The sequence below is a fragment of the Vicugna pacos genome, chromosome 31, assembly GCF_048564905.1.
Source record: "Vicugna pacos chromosome 31, VicPac4, whole genome shotgun sequence".
Lineage (NCBI taxonomy): Eukaryota > Metazoa > Chordata > Mammalia > Artiodactyla > Camelidae > Vicugna > Vicugna pacos.
In genome coordinates this window covers 14,814,369-14,835,160 of record NC_133017.1, presented here as the reverse complement: position 1 = coordinate 14,835,160, position 20,792 = coordinate 14,814,369, and the positions used below count along the sequence as shown (strand labels likewise).

Below are 20,792 nucleotides of genomic sequence, written 5' to 3'. Positions count from 1 at the left end.
TCATTGTGCAGAGACTGACCCAGGCCAATTTCTGTTCAGGTTCCTTATTTGAAGACATCTGTACATTTCAAAATGCTCCCCATGGTACTTCTAGACACAATCTGTCACCAAAGTTATTACATAATTACTGAGCATATTCCGCCCTCTGTACATTTCATACCTGTGACTCATTTATGTTTTAACTGGAAGTTGGCACTCCTTCATCTCCCCCACATATCACTGGTCTCCCCCACCGCCTCCCCTCTGGCAACCACCTGTCCCGAACGCCACCAGCACTGGAATTTATCAAAGGCTGAACAGTGTCTGGGAAGGAAGAACCCCCTACAACACCTCATTCCTTTCAACCACTGTTCCCTTTTCAACCTTCCCCAGTTGCAGTGGGGAGGACTTTGCATTGTTTCCTCAGCCCTGTGCCAGATCAGCGGTTGGATATTTGCTGCTAGAACCCCTTCCCCTCAGAATCATTAGAGTCCAAGCTGCATTCAGCACAGAAGTGGGAGAAAACTGCTCCACACCCGGATCCACCCCCTCCGCCGCTGCACCCCCACCTGGAGCAGCACACGCAGACTCGCTCGTGCATCTGCACGTGGGTTGATGGCGGTGAGCAGCCAGGCAGACGCTCAGCATTGTCACAGTCGTCAGTAGGACAGCCAACACCCAACAGAAGTTGCTAGGCTTACCTGCCACGACTTTGTAAAGAGAACAACGAATCCAAATGGATTTAGACAGTTTATTACCTACACACAGCGAAGCATGATCAGCAAGGTGTTTGCTCCTGCGGCCACAGGATGACACCCAGCCAGGGGGCCAGAGGATGGGCAGTGGAGGTGGCACGCCTCTCTGCTGCTGAGGACTCAACTCCACACCGTAGCCAAGTGGTCTTATAGCTCAACCTGAAGGGGGCTGAGGTGGAAAGTTCCATGATTTTACTCCCTGAAACCAGGGAGGGGGAGGAGACCCTACCTTGTGGCCACCCATCATAACATGGCTTTTATCCTTTGTGTTTCAAAAAGAACTGCAGGGTCAGATTCAGTCAAGACTCATGCCGGCCTGCAGTTAAGTCTTGCTGATGTGGTCCATGTGAGAGACATACAAGATCAAAAGGGCAGATCTGTTCCTCTCTCCAGATGGGAGGCTCAAAGAAAAGGTGAATGGGGAGCTGAAGGGACGACAGGGGAAAGCCTGGGTGTAGAAAGATGTTTCTGTAATTGGAAGCCTCCACAAATGATACAGACATCCTTTCTATGAACAGAGAGGAAAGCAGGCCTTGAGGAGAGCCTGACTATCGCTCTGAAGTGAGAAAATATATTCTAAGTTGTTTTCATGAGAACCTTAGCTGCGGCTCAGCTTTTCAAATCCAAGATCTTAAGATTCTAAAGTTCTGATGGCTTGTAAGAAATGCTAAAAACCAACAGCTGTGGGCACATCACAGTGTCACAGTTCAGTTTAAATCCCCTGGCTGTGTAAGAGACAGAGGCATGCCAAGGACTTACAAGATGATTGGCGTTTCTTGGCTTCTCACGTCAGGGGTCAGGGTTGCCTTTGATACAGCACTCCAGCTGAAACTTACAGTAGGCAACTAACATTTCACTTACGTAGCACTCAAATCTGCAGGTACCGTTTTGATAACATCGCTTGTGCATTTCTGAATACAATGGATTCAAGCCTGGAGAGAAAATAAATGGAAAGGTAATTCACGATAGGCCTTTTGGGACTCTAGAATGGCTGGTCCTTCCATTTTTGTCAAACTGGATTCCAAGAGAGTTGATCATAATGATTGATTCTGTAACAGAAAAAAAAGTTAACTAGTGCTATGGATTGAATTTTGTCCCCCACCACATTCATATGTTGAAACGCTAACCCCCAATGTGACTGTATTTGGAGACAGGGCCTGAGGCAATTAAAATTAAATGAAGTTCTAAGAGTGGGGCGTTCACCAGTGGCCTTATTGGTGGAACCCGGAGAAAGAAGGTGGCTGTCTACAAGCGAGGTAGCTCCCATCCGGCACTGAATCGGCCTTCAGCTGGTCTTGGACTTTCCAGCCTCCCAAACTGTGAGAAAGTAAATTCTGTTGAAGCCACACCACCTGCGGTATTTTGTTCCTGCAGTTTGCACTGACTAAGAAAACTGGTAACTTGGAACTTTGCCCAAACTGATCAGATAATAAACTCTAAATAAGAATTTTCAGCCTAGAGAGAAAAAGGAAACACAAAATACTTATGAGAGAGAAGGAAACAGTGAAATGCACGCAACATGAGGCGGTGCTGTGGGTTCAGAGGAGGGTGAAGTTGATTCTGGAGACAGGATGTCTGGCTGGAGCCCACGGCATTTGAGATGCGCTTACCATTTTGTGCACATGTCACTCCATGGAATCGTCAGAGTAGGAATGCTTCTTTATTTTCATGTGTAAGAGGGTGTTTAAAAGGAAAAGGCTGCTAAAATTTTGCCATCTGTAGAAATTTTGAGTTAATATGTTACCCTATCCATCATGTCCTGGAGGGTAACTATCCTATAGGAAAAGAGAAGGGGGTCAGGGGTACTTAGCCAGTGAGACGGAAGCCTAAGAAGATGAAGTGTATGGTCTATATACGAAATATGTAATGGCCTATATAAAGAGACCAGAAATTCCTGTGGAAATGAAAAGTTACAGGAATGTATAAGGCACTGAAGGGAGTATTTGTAGACTCCAGGCAGTTGCCGACTGTCTGGAGACCCTGAATTCACTGCCATGCGCTATACTGGAACTGGTCCCATCAACAGTTTCCAGAAGCCTGGATCCTATGGATTCTTAAATCCAGCCTGTTGAGTCACATGATCTGAAGATCTGGTTCATCTGCCTGGAGAATCCCTAAGAGAGGAAGAGAAATTAAGTAGGACCCTACAACATATGGATGTGAACTGATTCAGTAACACTGAGTGAAGAGGATATTCAAGATGAGATTTCTAAAGTCAGTAACAGATATGGTCAAGCGAGAGTGTGACGCTAGCCAGGGTTATCCCTCATGTCTCCTAACTGCTGCCTCACCCGATCAGACATTTCTCATATCACACAGAGCTCATCAATTCTCTTGGAACAGGCAGTTCCAAATCTGTTTCTCCATGTACGTAAGGGATCTACAGATAATAAACGAATTACAAGCCATTCCAGTAAATTAGAAAGCTTAACAAATTGTGTTATTATTATTTGTTGGTTTTGACTCTTATACCTAGATATGTTCCTGAATAGAGATAAAACAATAGTTTAGGCAAAACAGGGTGGAGTATTACTAATGATAACATAATGACAGCTCTAATAATTCAGGACTGAATATATTACCTATAGGCACATTCCATTCATTATCCCATATAATCCTTGCAAGTCTCTGAAGTTAGTGTTACTATTATTTTCCTTTTGTAAAGGAGGAAACTAAGGTTCAGAGAAGTTCAGACTTTTGCCTAAAGATGCACAGCTATCAAGTTGGAAAGCCAAGGTTCAAGCCCAGGTCTTGCTGACATCAAAGCTGGTTGATGCTTTTTCCATGTTGAAAATGAAAGCTTTCAGGGTGGGAGGACATTCATGTTTGATTAGTGCAAACTGTCTTCTGGACAAAGGACCCTCCCGCCCCCAACTCCCGGAAGATTCCCATTTACCTGTCAGGGCTGGATTCCAGAAGAATAGAAACACAAACACAATGAGGAGGGGCATCACGGCTGGGAGCGTGTGTTGAGGAGGCTGGAGGCAGGGTCTGACACAGGCTGTCAGGGAGAGGAAAGGGGAAGCGAGCACACCGTCTGGTCCGGGGTACGATCTGCCCCAGGGAGACACGCGACACTGATCCCCCAGGGGCAGGTGGGTTGGCGATGCCTGTGTGAGGGAAAAATGGACAGCCCTTTCCCATTTGACAGCTTTTGCTACTGGCGAAGGCGCTGCTCCCCAACCCCCGGATTTTCCAAAAGAACTAATGGAGACCTCAAAATTATATGCTTTTTCTTTTTTAAATAAACAAAATTTACTTTGTTTGGCTTTTACGTTACAACAAAAACTAAATGATATTTTAGAAAATTCATAAAATATTAAAAATTATAAGGAAAGAAAAGTCACCCTTGAGCCCCACCTCTCAGGGACAACCTGTGTGTTTCTCAAGAAAGTTTTATTTATGCCCAGTTTATTCTTTAATAGTCTATCTTTGCATAGTGATAAACTTCATGTACTTGTATTTATGGATCCTGCTTTTGTAACGTGACACATACTGTAAGTATTCTCCATGCCATTATAAACTTTCCATTAATGGTATCTTTAAAAGCTACACAGTATTTTACCAAGGTCATTAAAAAAAACTGTCACTATTAAAAAATCTTTATTGAGATGTAAATGACAAAAATTCCTGCAAATATTAAAGTGTACAGTTTGATAAATTTTGACACACATATACTTGAATGTGAAGCCATCATCACATTCAAGATAATGAACATATCTGTTTCCCCAATCATTCTTTTTAAATTTATTTTTTATTTTAAAAATTTTATTAAAAATATTTATTTATTTATTTATTTATTTATTTATTTATTTATTTATTTATTTATTATTGAAGTATAGTCAGTTACAATGTGTCAGTTTCTGGTGCACAGCACAATGTCCCAGTCATGCATATATGTACATAAATTCATCCCTCAACCATTCTTGATGACTTTTTCCTCCCCAGCTTTACTGAGGTATAATTGTGGTTCTTTAAAAATGTTGGGATTTTTTTCTCTTTCTGTGAAAAATGCCATCGAGATTTTATTAAGGATTGCATTGACTCTGTACATCACATTGGACAGTATGGACTTTTTAATGGTATTAATTCCTCAAATCCATGAACACAGGATTTCTTTCCATTTACTTGTATCTCCTTCAGTTTCTCATCAATGTTTTATAGTTTTCAGAGCAATGATCTTTTACTTCCTTGTTTAAATGTATTTCTAGGTATATTACTCATTTGATGCTATTGTAAGTGGAATTGTTTACTTCTGCCCTTTTTCAGATAGTTTGTTAGCGTGTAGAGACACAGCTGATCTTTGTATGTTGATTTGGCTGGTTCTCCTGCAGAGGAAAGTGAGAAGGTGTGAGTGAGCACCTGGCTTCCCTCGCTATGCAGGGTTCTGCCAGAGACCCATTTCTCTCTCACCCTACCCACCCTAAGCAGAATACTGGATTATGAGCTGCATGACTAGAGGGAGGAAAGAGGCCGGGAGGGTGGTTACAAGACTCTTGGAGCACATTAAGGGGATGCAGATCCTGCTAACTGCACTGAGATTCTACCAGGAAGCCCAGCCATGAGCCCCTGGGGTGTGTCACCTGTGCATCCCCCGAACCAGTCCACAGGCAGCCCTAGCCCTCCATGCACCTCAACCCTGTAGCTGACTGCCTCCTTGTGCATGTTCCCAATGGCAGTGGCAAAGGCAAGCTTTGGAAGATGGCTAGTGAGCATGTGCAGAAAGCCAGCCTGAACCTGTGGGCCAGCCAGAGACCACAGACTGGAGCCTTAGTGCCAGCCCTGGGGAAGCAAAAAGGAGGCTGTAAACACCTGGCCTGGTGCATTGCAGCATCTGGAAGGCACGAAGGCTTAAGAGTTCTGCCACAAGAGGGAGCAAGAAGCATGAGCAGTCATAGCCAGTCTGAGGAAACCTCAGAATTGGGATCCTCTGGTGGTGTCGTTTCTTTGATTTTTCATTTTTTTTAAAACATTTTTTATTCATTTATAATCATTTTACAATGTTGTGTCAAATTTCAGTGTAGAGCACAATTTTTCAGTTATACGTGAACATATATATAATTCAGTCATATTCCTTTCTCTGTGAGCTACCATAAGATCTTATGTATATTTCCCTGTGCTATACAGTATAATCTTGTTTATCTATTCTACAATTTTGAAATCCCGTCTATCCCTTCCCACCCCCCGCCCTCTTGGCAACCACAAGTTTGTATTCTGTGTTTATGAGTCTGTTTCTGTTTTGTATTTATGTTTGTTTTGTTTTGTTTTGTTTTGTTTTGTTTTTAGATTCCACATATGAGCGATCTCATATAGTATTTTTCTTTCTCTTTCTGGTTTACTTCACTCAGAATGACATTCTCCAGAAACATCCATGTTGCTGCAAATCACGTTATGTTGTCGGTTTTTATGGCTGAGTAGTATTTCATTGTATAAATATACCACATCTTTATCCAGTCACCTGTTGATGGACATTTAGGCTGTTTCCATGTCTTGGCTTTTGTAAATAGTGATGCTATGAACATTGGGGTGCAGGTGTCTTTTTGAAGTAGGATTCCTTCTGGATATATGCCCAGGAGCAGAATTCCAGGGTTCTATGGTAAGTCTATTCCTAGTCTTTTGAGGAATCTCCATATTGTTTTCCACAGTGACTGCACCAAACTGCATTCCCACCAGCAGTGTAGGAGGGTTCCCTTTTCTCCACAGCCTCTCCAGCATTTGTCATTTGTGGATTTTTGAATGATGGCCATTCTGACTGGTGTGAGGTGATACCTCATTGTAGTTTTGATTTGCATTTCTCTGATAGTGATATTGAGCATTTTTTCATGTGCCTATTGATCATTTGTATTTCTTCCTTGGAGAATTGCTTGTTTAGGTCTTCTGCCCATTTTTGGATTGGATTGTTTTTTTTTCTTATTAAGTCATATGAGCTGCGTGTATATTCTGGAGATCAAGCCTTTGTTGGTTTCATTTGCAAAAATTTTCTCCCATTCCGTAGGTTGTCGTTTCGTTTTACTTATGGTTTCTTTTGCTGTGCAGAAGCTTGTAAGTTTCATTAGGTCCCATTTGTTTATTCTTGCTTTTATTTCTATTGCTTGGGTAGACTGTTCTAGGAGAGCATTTTTGAGATGTATGTCAGATAATGTTTTGTCTATATTTTCTTCTAGGAGGTTTATTGTATCTTGTCTTATGTTTAAGTCTTTGATCCATTTTGAGTTTATTTTTGTGTATGGTGTAAGGGAGTGATTTTTCATTTTCTGAGTTTTGTGCTGTGGTCTTTCCAAGTGAAGTAGCAGTCACCTCCTCCCATCCAAACTAACTGCCTTCAGGAGAGAAATGCCTGCCCTTAGTCCTGCTAGGAATTCTGAGGTTCCCAATTCTGCCACTCAACGGTTCTCAATACCCTTAATTTTAAATGTCATTAAAATCTTTGAATTTGGAAAGGATGTTATGTTGCATATTTTTATAAGAGATCTTGATCAAATAATTGGCTGTCTTTGATCATAACTCTTTAAAAGTCCAATATAAGTCCATATGTAGATACTGTTTTTCAATAGTTCCAAACTGAAGTCAAGGGCATAATAATGCTCAACTATAATCTGTAAGGACTTCCTCCTGGGGGTTCTAAAGTAATATAATTTATTATACTGCTTTTATGTGATTTGACTTCATATCAGGATAAAAGCTTTGTGTGATTCAGAATGTGGACATTTACTTTGATTCCTGGGTCCTTAGGAAGTCACAAAACAATGGAAACTATCTTACTTATGTAAGGTCTTTTCTTCGTAGAGTATTCATAAGTTTCTTATTTTTTCTTAGTAAATATTTTGTAAATTTTCTCAAAGTGATCTATGTCTCCCAAATGTTAAGCATCACATTTCTAGTGAATATTTATATTGAACAGTAAACTTTTCAGTTGTGCTTTAGATAGCAGAAATAATTAGTAGAAGATTAAGATCATTGGTGAGTACATGGCAGGCAGGCAGGAATCTTTAATTTAAAGATGACTGATACACTAGGAATGCTGTATGATCTGGGACATAATTGTCTGGCTACTTCTCTGCCTTCCCTTTTGCGCTGTACACTTCTTGGGGCAAGAGCTGTGTCTTATTTACTATTGTATCCCTAATCCTATTGTGGTACTAAAGATTTATATTCTATTCCCATAAAGGGATGACACTGATTTAATAAAATATTTTGAAAACATTTAATATTACAAAGATTTGATTTTTTAAAAAGTAGGGCAGCAGGACGTGAGAAAGACCATAATACTTCACTGGCGATCTTGGAATAGAGGCTCAGAAGAGGAAAACACCTAGGAAGGGACCAGCAGAAGTATCAGAATGAATTAGGCACAGTTACATGCCTTCCCGTAGAACAGCAAAGTCCTTGCAGAGAGAACCATGTAAAGGTGTTACTGAATGGTAAATAATAAATAAGGCTACATTGGAATAAGAAACTGCTGGACTGTTTATAGGACAGTCCTCCTGGAAATGCTCAATGGCACAGAAGTATTCTTCAAATCCTCCCTGTGAAAAAGTTAGCTTTAGAGATAATAGGTGCACCACTGCCACTTACCGTGCCAAAGCACCCCAGCCAACTCCCTGAGGGTCCCTAACAGGAAGGAGTCTTTTCTCTTGGTGACATCCATCAACGAGCAGTAGCTCACCAACTGGCGAGTAGCAGTGTAGGTGGATGCCTGGCTCCATTAGACCATCACTAGGAGCAAGTGATGGCACCCTGGGCAACCCACATGGGGGCACTGAGAGATTTCTATGCGTCTAAGAGAGCCATTGACCTGGGCACACAAAATCTGCCAGCTTGGCAGCCTTTTTCCTGATTATACTCAGGAGGAAGAGAGAACAGAAAAATGTGGACCAACAGGTTTCTTTTTTTTTTTTTCTTGGAGGAACTCATCTTTCTTCACATGATGTTCCTGGTCAATAGGCAGAGAAATGTATTTAAATTCATATGAGAAATGTATGCTCATTCTGTGACGATTTACATATTTCTTGGACAATCTTTCTCTTAAAATTTTTCTCCTACCAAGTTATAATAGTCATAATCACCTACATTTTATGTATAATTTTTGTTATACATATAGTCTCCACTTAGAAGGTGAAAACAACAGAGATACACAAAGAAAATATTAATAATTGCCTCTTCACCTGTGATTCCTTCCCTGTGAGGTACCAACTTTTTTGATTTGCTTGCCAACAATTTGATGAGTATCCTTTTGTTAATTTTCCATTCATATATATACACACACATATACATGGCTTTTTATTTCCAGTAACAAAATCATACTCTGTAATTTGCTATTTTTTAACTGAACAATTTATCATGGACATCTTTTCAGGCCAATTAAAGTAGATCTAACTTATTCTTTTCAATAGATGAATAATTTTAATGCATAGATACGCCAGTCATTGTCTGATTACACAGTTTCTAGATTTTTTTCCATTACAAATGACACTGCAATAAACCTTCTTGCACACGGTATTTTAGCAGACTGTGTGCTGTTACTCCTATGAGATAGATTCTTAAGTGGAATTGGTCTACAACAAGACACGTTCATTTTAGATTTTATTAGTCATGGTTGGATTATCTCTAAAGAGAATTTAGCAATTTATAGTCTCACCAATGAGGTTTGAGAGCACTTATTTCCCCATAGGTCCACTGCACTGAATAATACCCTTTAAGAAAAATCTTACCAAATTAAGAATTTTAAAAAGTCATCTGCGATAGAATTGTTGTTTCTATGATTGCCTAGGGAGATTACAGGATTTTTTTTTTTTGGTAATGTTTATTGGCTAATTGTATTTATTTTATTGCTGATCTGGTTCTTCATATCTTTTACCCATTTGTCTACTGGAATGCCTTTCTATTCTTAATTTTTTATGACTCTTGTCCAGTAGAGTTTTAAATTTTAATATAGTCATGTCTGTCAGCAATCCCTTTAAGGCTTCGGGGTTTTCTTTCTATTTTAAGATGTCCCACTTCAATCTGAAATCTGAATTACATAATATTCTCCTTTATTTTATTTTCTTCTAATGTATGTATATTTCTATTTACAAATTTTACTTGTTTTGTAAAATTTAAAAAATATTTAGAAATGTTAAAGTTAAATGCTCTTTAAAAAAAAACAGAAACAAATAATTGCAGATAGAGCTAAAGCTTCACTTTGTCATTCCTCTTTCTTCCTACCTTCTTTGAAAAAAATAAAATAATGTCATTTGCAGCAACATGGATGGAGCTGGAGATCACCATTCTAAGTGAAGTAAGCCAGAAAGAGAAAGAAAAATACCATATGATATCACTCATATGTGGAATCTGAAATAAAAGACACAAATGAACTTATAAAACAAACAGACTCACAAATGTAGAAAACAAACTTATGGTTACCAGGAGGGAAAGGGGGTGGGAAAGAATAAATTGGGAGTTTGAGATTTGCAGATACTAACTACTATATATAAAACAGACAAACAACAAGTTCATACTGTAGAGCACGGGGAACTATATTCTAACTTGCAGTAACCTATAATGGAAAAGAATATGAAAACGAATACATGCATGCATCTATATGACAAACATTATGCTGTACACCAGAAACTGACATAACATTGTGAAACTGACATAACATTGTAAAACTGACTATACTTCGATTTTAAAAAATGGAAAAAAAGATTGGAACTATCCCAAAGGACACATTTTGTTACATTTCACTTAATGGTATGTTTTGAACATATTTTCTTGTCTTTAAGGTTTTTTCTGTAGCACCATTTAAAACTGTATAGAAACACTACCCTATTTTCTATTTTATGAAATGCTGGTTTCCACCGATTTTTTATTATTTAAATAAAGTGATGTAGTAACACCTTCCAATCAGAAGCCCGCTTTTCCTTGGCACCAGGAAAGCAGTATTGCGATAATTATTTCCTTGCTTTTCTGGATAGTTTTCTAGCTAAGTTGGCCACACCTCTAGTGTTCTCTGCTGACTACTTTCTCATTTTTCATAATTATGGATAGGCTGAGAATTTTCCAGTTTTCCAAGTTCTGTTTCCTTTTCGTTAATCAATTCTGTTGTTATGTCATTTCTCTCTTGCAGCATTTTACGTTTTGACGTGACTCAAACCCCTTTACGCCAAAACATTTCTTTATTGGCCCTCCCCCGACTCCCAGCCTGCTTTCTCTTCTTGGCCTCTCTAGTTCAGTGAGCTGTGTTGCTAACCATCTCTTTCTCAGCTCTGGGACATCAGTATCATCTTTCGTAGCTTCGTCTTCTCATTATATCATTGTAGGGCCGCTACATCCTGTCAACCCTACTTCTGAACTCCACCCTGAATCTCTTCCGTCTTCTTAGTCCTAGTCCTAGATTACTGGAATGCTGCATAAATATACTGTTTTTATATAAGATTGTATATGTCATAAATAGAAAATATACTTCATTTTCAAAACCACATGAAATTTTAACAAATACCAATTTTATCTTAGATCACGAAGAATATTTCAATAAATTCACATGAGTTATAGAAAAGATCACATTCTCTGGTTTTATAAAATTATAGTTAATACATGTGGAGCTTACAGTGGGGTCAGGTGCTGCGTAAGAACTTCGCATATACTAACTCACATAATCCTCGTAATGCTGTGACGGAGGTTTTATAGTTACCCCACAATACAGACTAGGACACTGAGGGGAGAGAGAGACCAAAGAAATTGCCCAAGGTCAAAGAGCTAGTAAGTGGTGGGGCTGGGAGACAGCCCTACAGATGAAATCATGATGTGGTTGTGGATACAAGTTGGGGAAATTAACACAAACGTACACACATGAAAGCAGAGTGTAAGCCTTTATAAAGTATTTACTTTAACCTGACCATCTACACATATAATTACCATGAGTTTCCTTTATCCATCATATGAGTTATTCTTATTTAGACAAGGGAGTTTTAAACATTTTTATTTTTCTTTCCTGGAGCTTGAGGAAGATGGCGTTAAGACTTTTTCATCACTTCTTTTTTCTCCTGGACTCAGATTTCCTCGCTCTGCAGCAGATACTCCAGTCAGCACAGTATCTAATTGCATATTCATCCGCATTGCACTTCATTCTGCAGTTATAGTATCCTGAAGGACACCTTTCGTGAAAAAAGCTCCTGGCTTTGAAAAGAGAAAGCGTTATATTATATTACTTACTTTTATATTTTAATGTTTGAAGTATTTCATAATAAATTAAAACAACAGCAATACATAACTTTCCCAGAAAAATAAAAAAGAAAAGAATGCGGGAGAGAAAAGTGGAGCTACTGGTCTCTCTGTGTCTGCTTACTGGACTCAGCATAATGTCCTTCAGGTTTGTCCACACGGCTGCAAATGGCATAGTTACCTTCTTTTCAAGGCTGAATAATATTCGGTTATGTTTATACATATATATATGTATATATATATGTATATATATGCGTATATATGTGTGTGTGTGTATATATGTATGTGTGTATGTGTATATATATTTATACCACAATTTCTTTACCCAGTTATCCACTGACAGACACTTAGGTTGCTTCCACGTCTTGGCCGGTGTGAATAATGCTGCAATGAACATGGGAGCACAGATATCTCTTCAACATCGTTTCTCTTGGACATACACTCAGAGGTGGAGCTGCTGGGTCTTACGGTAGTTCTAGTTTTCATTTTTTGTGGAACATTCATACCCTTTTCCATAATTGTTGTTCCAATTTACATTCCCACCAAAAGTGTTCAAGGGTTCCCTTTACTCCACATATGTGCCAACATCTGTTATTGTTACTACTTTTTGGTAACAGTCATTGTAACAGATGTGAGGTGATCTCTCATTGTGGGTTTGACTTGCATTTCCCTGATGATAAGTGCTACTGAGCACCTTTTTGTGTTCCTTTTGGCTATCTGTATGTCTTCTTTGGAAGAATATCTATTGAGGTCCTTTGCCCATTTTTAAGTTATTATTATTTTTGGTTATTGAGTTGTGTGAGTTCCTTGGATATTTTGTAAGGAACCTGCAAACCCTGATTGGGTATAGGGTTTGCAAATGTTTCCTCCTCCTCTGCGAGCCGTCTTCTCACTCTGCTGACCGTTTGCTCTGCTGTGCAGCGGCTTTTGCGTTTGACGTGCTCTTGCTCGTCTGTTTCTGCCTTTGTTGCTTATGCTTAGTGCGCATCTCATGCATCCTTGTAAAGGTCACGAAGCAAGAAAGATCTTGCCCTTTCTTCTAGAAATTTTACAGTTTCAGGTTTCCTTTTAAAGCTTTTAGTCTATTTTGAACTGATTTTTCTCTATAAATGCACTCTTTGGCAATGCGCCTACCCAGTGTCCCTGACACCATTTGTGGAATAGACTGTCCCTTCTCCATCATGTCGACTCCCTTGTTGACTATCAGTCCACCTGGTGTGTGTGGGCTTATTTCGGGGCTCTCTGTTCCTTTTCATTGTTCTACATGTCTGTTTTTACTCCAGTACCATACTTTTAAAATTAATGTAGCTTTGTAATATACTTTGAAGTCGTGAATTGTGATGCCTCCAGCTTTTGTTTTTCTTGCTCAAAACTGCTTTGCTATTCAGAACCTTGCATCCCTGGCATAAATCCCACCTGATCCTGGTGTTTGATACTTTTAATGTATTGTTGAATTTGGTTTGCTAATCTTTTGTTGATGATTTTTGCATCTATGTACATCAGCAACACTGGCCTTAATTAATTTCCTGTGGTGATTTCTTTGTCTGGTTTTGGTATCATGGTGATTCTGGCCTTGTAAAGTGAATTCAGAAGCTTTCCTTTCTCTGCAATTTTTCTGGAGTAGTTTGAGAAAAACAAGTGTTAACCCTTCTCTAAATGTTTGGTAGAATTCACCTGTGAAGCCATCTGGTCCTGAACTTTTGTTTTTTGGCAGTTGTTTTTATTACTGATTCAGTCTCATTACTGGCAATTGGTCTGTTTGTATTTTCTATTTCTTTCTGGTTAAGTCTTGGGAGATTGTACATTTCTAGGGATGTGTCCATTTCTTCTAGGTTGTCCATTTTATTGTCATATAACCTTTGGATTTCTTGTTATGTATAATATATGTTCTTTATTGTTTAAGCCAATTGAGTCTTAGTTTTTTCCAACTTGAACCTGAAGACATATTCACTGGTACAATAATGTCCAGTAAAATAAATATTTTAAAAAAACAACCCACACAATGGGAGAGAATACTTGCAGATTTATCCTTGATAAAGGTTTAGTGTCCAGAATATATAAAGAACTGACAACCCAGTAATAAAAAAACAACCAAATTAAAAATAAGTAAAGACATTTCTACAAAGAAAACATACAAATGGCCAATAAACAATTAAAAGATGCTCAACATCATTAATGTTGTAAATTAACAGCAAATTAAAATACAAATTAAAAGTACAATGAGATATCACTTTACATTAACTAGGATGACTGATAAAAGAGACAGACAATATTATGTGGAGACATTGAAACCCTCATGTATTGCTGGTGGGACTGTAAAATAAAGCACGAAGCTGTGGAAAATAGTTTGGCAAGTCCTCAGACATTTAAACATAGTGCAATCGTTTAACACAGCAATTCTATTCCCAGGTATACAGCCAAGAGAGTTGAAAATATGTCTCTAGAGGGAGGGTATAGCTCAAGTGGTAGAGAGCATGCCTAGCATGCACAATGTCCTGGGTTCAATCTCCAGTATCTCCCTATAAACAAACCAACCAACAAACCAACCTAATTACCTCACCCCAAACAAACAAAAGTTAAAAAGAAAGAAAATATGTCCTCACAAGAACTTTGACATAAATGTTCAGAGCAACATCATTTATAATAGAACCAAACTAGAAACAATCCAAATGTCCACCAGCTGATGAATGGATGAATAAAAGACTGTATCATCTGATGGAACACTATTTATCAGTTGAAAAGGATTAAGTACTGATGCATGCTACAACATTAAGACACTTTGAAATACATTATGTCCAGTGAAAGAAAACAGACACAAAGGGTCACATGTTGTATGATTTAATTAAATGTCCAGAATAGGTAAACTGATAGAGACGGAAAGTAGATTAATGGTTGCCAGGGTCTGAGGGGAGGGGAGGATGGGGAATGACTGCTGCTGAATATGGGATTTCTTTTTGGGGTGATGGAAGGTTCTGGAATTGGATAGTGGTGATGATTGCACAGCTTTATGAATATACAGAAAACCACTGAAATGGTATACTTTAAAAGTAAATTTTATGGTGAACTGTATCTCAATTAAAAAAAAACCAAGAACAATGAGGGAAATCTTGAATTTCAAGGTGTTAAAATGGGATCTAAGGTAGATGTGCATTAGGAAAGACAAATAAGTCAACAGATAATAAATCTCAGTGAGAAGCCCAAAGATTTTTATACATATATAAATTATATAGTATTGGTGGCTTTAAAATTTGGGAGGGTTAGATTGATTATTCAATAAGTATGACTGTATAATGGGTTATTTGGTTGTGTTAAGATGGCACCTTAACTCCCACCATACAAAGCGTCACCTCCAAAGAAGCCTTCACCCAGATCAGTGGTCAGAGGGAAGCACAGATTAGGATGGAGCCGCTGCCTCCTCAACCTGGCCCTTCTTCTAATCACCACCCACTTTCCATTTTTCCAATTCCCCAAAGTTCCTGTGTCTTGTAAACACCTTCTTTAGATCAAACACAGCCCTCAAGTTAGAGTTTATGATGGGTTAAGTCACTGAAGGGCACAACATTATGGACGTTGTCCTTCCTGTCAACTCTCCACTCCTTGAGCAGCTTGAGCACGCCCCTCACGAGGTTCTCTGTTGCGCGGTGCAATCTGCCCTTGTCTAATTGATTTTCAGACTCTTGGAAGACCTTGTATTCTCTTTCACTTATATTTTCATAACTCTGGAATGAAAGGTCCCCATCTTACCTTGAGGAACCACGGACAATAAGGCAAGGACCCCAAGGATGGAAAGCAAGACCCTCATGGTTGAATAAGTCAAAGAGAAGCCGTAGCTGGGATGGAGAGAACTTCTTTCTATGTTCCGTACTGAAGAAGTGAGCTGCTGTATGATTACTGAAGCTTTCAGTAGCAAGAACACTTCTGTGTTCCAATGAGCCTTTGTATCAGGAGATATGCAATGGGCACGACCATCCGTCACTCAGAGTACACTTGCTAAGTGCTGGCAGGCGTGGGCAAAGACAGTAGGATGCACAGCACTCAGAGAAAGAGCAGACACAGTGAAGGCAGGAGATATACTCTGTTGAAAAACCACTGTCTTATGGTTCCTGGAGGAACTGTAAAGGTTTAGGCAACATTTATAGAGTAAAAGGATTCAGTTTACTTCCCCAGGAAAAGGAAGAGAAGCACTAGATATAACAACATGCCTATGTATTAGTATTTTGGGGGATGGACATTAGCAGACTTAAGCAATGACACTGTATTTGAAACCATATACAGGCTAGTGAGACACAGAAAAACTCTTGTCTGATTACCTCTTTGTCCAACCAGCTGAATGAGATCAACCATTTTTCGTATCTAAAGTCCTAGAGAACACCCATTGTTTCCATTTCACAGCCATATACAATGTGAGGGGGAACAAAAAGGAAGAGTGAGCCTCAGATGTACTTGGGGAAGCAGATAATACAGAGGAGACACTGGTAAGGCACCCCGAGTATGGGTCTGACAAAGAGGCGCAATTAACTTGTAGACACTAAGGAGATGAATGCAGAGGAACCCCAGAGTGGTTTGGGTGGCCTAGGGACGCTTAAAGAAGACACGAGTAAGAATGCCACTTTTAGAGACTGCAAAGCATGATCTTATTTGAGCTTCATGATTTCTTGGATGGTCTTTCTCTGGGCTGAGTGCCTTTTGCCAGTACCAAGGGGGCTGCTCCTTTCTGCCACGGCTTCCTCTGGGTACTTCTCCCATTTCAGGGTTTCAGTGGATGGAACGTGTAGTTACATTATTTAAGCAGGTCCTCTCTGGCTATTGAGACTTTGGAGATGACATCTTGAGCTGGCTCAGGGATGCAGGATTGGTGGAGGGACGGGGGATTGAGGTTCTGGAAGAGACAAACTTCACAAGCCTTAGCCAAAAGAGGGCCAATGAGGGAGCTGAAAGCTCTGGGGATAACTTTCCCTACGCCTGGGTTCAGGTTTCTTCCCCTCTGAAGTTGCTGGGACAGTGGCACCTGGGAACAGCCCCTCCCAGGACCCAAAGGACTTGCAGGAGAACTTCGGGTCACTGGGGAGCGTGCTGGCTATTGCTGACGCCTCCATTTACTTCACCTGACTGCCCGGGAGTATTCAGCACCTCTCATCATGAATCCGAAATTCACTCAGATTTTTCTAGAGTCCAATTTTTTTTCATATGTCTTGGAATTCTTGGCTTCTTGATCATGAGGAAAAGCTTTGGAAGAACAGTTTACACTGCAAAGCAATTTATGAGCACAAATCATTGAGTTCCCTGATGGAACACCAAGGGCTGAATTTTCAATAATCCTTTGACATTTTCTATAATTTTTTTTCCCATCCAGACAGATCTGAAGCCAGAAAAAGGCTTGGAAGGCTGCCTGGGAAGCCCAGGAACACTGGGTGACCCACGGGCTGGTAGTCAGGGACATCAAAGGAAGGTCAGAAGAAGGTTCACTGCATTCGGGGGTGGGTGGGAGGGCACCAGGTGAGTGCTGAGAGGTAGCTTATCACCAGATTGCTCAGGGCCTCAGCAGAGAAAGATAAAGCACTTTGAGAAAGGCCCTTCCTTAAAAGAATACAGAGAAGAAAATCAGATAGCCATCAAGCCATCAAAGTACAAACTGTCACAGCAGGAGGAGGAAGGAGTTAATTTACCATGAGATAATAAATCAGATTCAGGAATTACTGGGTTTTATTACTGAACTTAGCTCTCCAGAAAGGCACTAGATATTCAGATAACTTTTAATCAGGTGGTTCCTGTTGGCCGTCGCTCCCCGTGCGTAGCAGTATTGAAAGCTTTGGAGTCTGCACTGTATCAATTTCATTTTCTTCTTGTTGCCGAAATCTTTCTAAATGTACTGTTTCCTTACCTTCAGTCTGCAAACATCCTCAAGTTCCTGTACTTCAAAACCAAAAGGTAAAATTACCTTCCTGTCTTTTGTCTACTTCTATGTCAGACCTTGACTTTTCCCTCTTCATCTCAGGGAAATAATAGTATGTGCTGTTTCCAGGTCTTTCCATTCACTTTTTACCCTACAGGCTTCTGACATTTCTCATCTTTCTGATTACACTTTTGCTAAATCACTAATAACTTTTCCTTTGTAGAAAAATAAACATATATATATATATAAAACACACACACATAAGTATGTACGTAGATGCCTATACATATTTAAAATCCTGGAAAAAAATAAAATTCTGATTTCTAAATAATATACTCTTATTTAAAAATTGGAAAACCCATAAAATTATTAAGATGATAATAAATACAATGCATTATTTTACCACTAAAAGATCATTACTCTTTTGGTCTATTTCTTCTCTGTTAAAAAAACAGGAGGAGAAGAATTTAAAAGTTATTATAGAATACTGTGAACTCCCTATACTGAAAATCTGAATGAAATGGACCTGTTTAGGGAATTACATGTCAACAAAGTTGGCCAATAAAATAAAAATGCAAGTAGTCAAAGTTCTATCCTTTCACATTCAACAGATGCTAGAATGAGCTAGATTTTATACACAACCTTCAAGGAATAATTTCTGCTTTATGAGAATAATTCGGATGATAGAATAAGCTGGACGGCTACTCAACACATTTTTATGCACTAGAGTAGCCACAACATAGGTGTGTCACAAGGGCACCATGAGTTATATATTATTGCATCACAAAATACCCCAAGATACAGTGGCTTAAAACAATAAACCTACATTACCTACGGTTTCTGTGGGTCAGGAGTCTGGTGTGGCTTAGCTGGGCGCCTTTGGTTCAAGGTCTCTCATGAGGTTGCAATCAAAGCTGTCAGCTGGGGCTGCATTCTCATCTGAAGGCTGGGGGGGGCGTCTCTTTGTAAACTCACTCACGTGGTTGCTGGCAGACCTCAGTCCCTTGTCACCTGGGCCTCCCCTGGAACTATTCATGACACGGCAGCTGGCTGGCCCAAGAGCAAGTGATCTGGGAAAGAGTGAGAGAGGAAACCCAAAAGGAAAGTCACAGGCTTTTTATAATCTAATTGTGAAAATGGCACCCCATCTCCTGCGATGTACTCTGCACATTATGTCTTAAGTTGACAAATCCAGGCCACATGTGGGTGTGAAACTAGGGGCAAGGATAACTGAGGATTAACTGAGAAGCTACTTCCACAGACAGGAAAAGACAAAAATGGCCAATCTAGATCACAATATTCTATGGATCTGAGCTAAGTTGTCGGAGAATTATTCTTTTCTTCTCGGTGATGGCATATTTCCTTGATTATTTTAAAACTCTACTGGTTGTCTTGAGATGGGGACTGTTCACTGGTGCTGCTGCGTCTGGGGCAGTCTAGGATTTTTATGGGCTGATCTGTTCGCTCTTCTTGCTCCCTCTTGTGGCAGAATTTTAGAGCCTTTGTGTTTTCTCCTTTCTTACAACTCACCAGGCTGGCTGCTGGAAACCTCTTTCCTTTTTCCAGAAGGTGGTGCTAAAGCTCCAGTTTGTGGTTTCTCCCTGGTCCGCAGACCCTGGTCCCTGCTTCTGAGAGCACTCTGATCACGGCACCTGCTCTCACCACAGCCCTAGAGCCAGCTCAAGGATCTGGCTGTGGAGTAGGGGGAGCTGCGGGTTTAGCACTCCGGGTGCTGAGGTGCCCGTGGTCCTGGTGAGGTGCCCCTCAGGTGGGGAACTCCCAGAGGCTTGTGTGCAGACTTCTGTGTGCAGGCTTGCGTGCTGACGTCCTGGGGCGGCCAGCAGGGACTGCATCCCTTTAACGCCCTTTGAAATTCTGTCCTGCTTCCTTCCTTTTCCCCTCCCTCTCGCAGACATGAAGGTCACACCTCGGTGCTGTGAGTGCTGTGGGAGGGAAACTGGCTTCTCCAGGCACCCTGGGGAAGACAGCTCCGTTAGTGCAGAATTATTTTGTTTTTGTGCTCGCGTGTTTCCTTGCTTTTTCATATCTCTTCAAGTTCTGTGTTGCTGCTTTTGCACTGGAAATAGCAGACACCTCCTTAAATTTTTGCCAGTTACCTTCAGATGGGGTGTTGTTCTTGTGTTGTTATTAACAGGTTTTCTCTGTCTTTGCATTGGCACAGCTGTTCCACTCTTCCTGCTCTTTCTTTTGGCAGCGTTCTTGAGCTTTTACGCCTTCTCTGGTTCTAACAGCTCATCAGGCCGGCTGCTGGAAACCGCTCTTTGGTTTTACAGAAGGTGGTGGTATAGCGCACGTTTACGGTTTCTCCCTTGCCAACAGACCATGGTCTATTTTCTGAACACACTCCTTGTTCATGATTTTTGCATTTTCATATGTGCGTGGGACTAAAAGTGAAAAGAAAAATGCACGTGCTCTTCTAAATAAAGGAATGGTAGATAAAGAGTAATCAGAAGAGGGAAAAGTTTAGGTAAGATTAAGGCACATAGTTTTCCCAGGTAGATGGCTCAAAATTAGTTGCAATAAATGCCTCAGGAACGTCACAAGCAGGCAAAGCAGTGGCTTTGAACTGGCGTGATTCCCATCGGGGATTTAAAACGGCGGTGTTTAGTTCTAGGAACTGCATAACTGAAGCATCAACCACAACTAACATTTCCTGTTTTTGAGAAACAGATCTCAACGGCTAAGCTAAACCAACAGTGAGGACTAAGACCAGCTCGCAGGGATTGAGCACCAAGCACCAGACTGGTATGTAGGTGGGAAACACCTGGACAATGATAATGCCAGGAAGCACGTGGCTGCCACCCCAGCCGGCTCATGTCAGATATGCTTTCGTCAACTTAAAGAAGTTTCCTTCCATCACTATCTGATAAAAGATTTTATTAAAGGAACGTATGTTGAGTTCTGTCAATTGCTATTTCAGTATAATTTGAGATGATCAGAGATTT

The 20,792-nt window shown here is 40.2% G+C and overlaps 2 protein-coding genes across 2 annotated transcripts; both read right to left on the bottom strand.

Annotated features, from left to right (window-relative positions):
• Positions 1–1,523: 1,523 nt before the first annotated feature.
• DEFB134 (defensin beta 134) lies at positions 1,524–3,685 on the bottom strand. The gene is made up of 2 exons (XM_031692590.1): positions 3,631–3,685; positions 1,524–1,666 (listed from the first exon to the last, which is right to left on the bottom strand). Exons 1-2 carry the CDS (start codon positions 3,683–3,685, stop codon positions 1,524–1,526), a joined length of 198 nt encoding a protein of 65 aa, XP_031548450.1.
• Positions 3,686–11,739: 8,054 nt separating this feature from the next.
• On the bottom strand, positions 11,740–15,735 carry LOC116286151 (beta-defensin 43-like). The gene is made up of 2 exons (XM_031692591.2): positions 15,678–15,735; positions 11,740–11,888 (listed from the first exon to the last, which is right to left on the bottom strand). Exons 1-2 carry the CDS (start codon positions 15,733–15,735, stop codon positions 11,740–11,742), a joined length of 207 nt encoding a protein of 68 aa, XP_031548451.2.
• Positions 15,736–20,792: the final 5,057 nt, after the last annotated feature.

Excerpts from the sequence above, each read along its gene's own strand:
- DEFB134 (XM_031692590.1), bottom strand. The coding sequence starts at position 3,685 with ATGCCCCTCCTCATTGTGTTTGTGTTTCTATTCTTCTGGAATCCAGCC. Across the intron at positions 1,667-3,630 it reads CTGGAATCCAGCCCTGACAG|GCTTGAATCCATTGTATTCA; the intron begins GTAAATGGGAAT and ends TTTTCTCTCCAG.
- LOC116286151 (XM_031692591.2), bottom strand. The coding sequence starts at position 15,735 with ATGAGGGTCTTGCTTTCCATCCTTGGGGTCCTTGCCTTATTGTCCGTG. Across the intron at positions 11,889-15,677 it reads ATTGTCCGTGGTTCCTCAAG|CCAGGAGCTTTTTTCACGAA; the intron begins GTAAGATGGGGA and ends CTCTTTTCAAAG.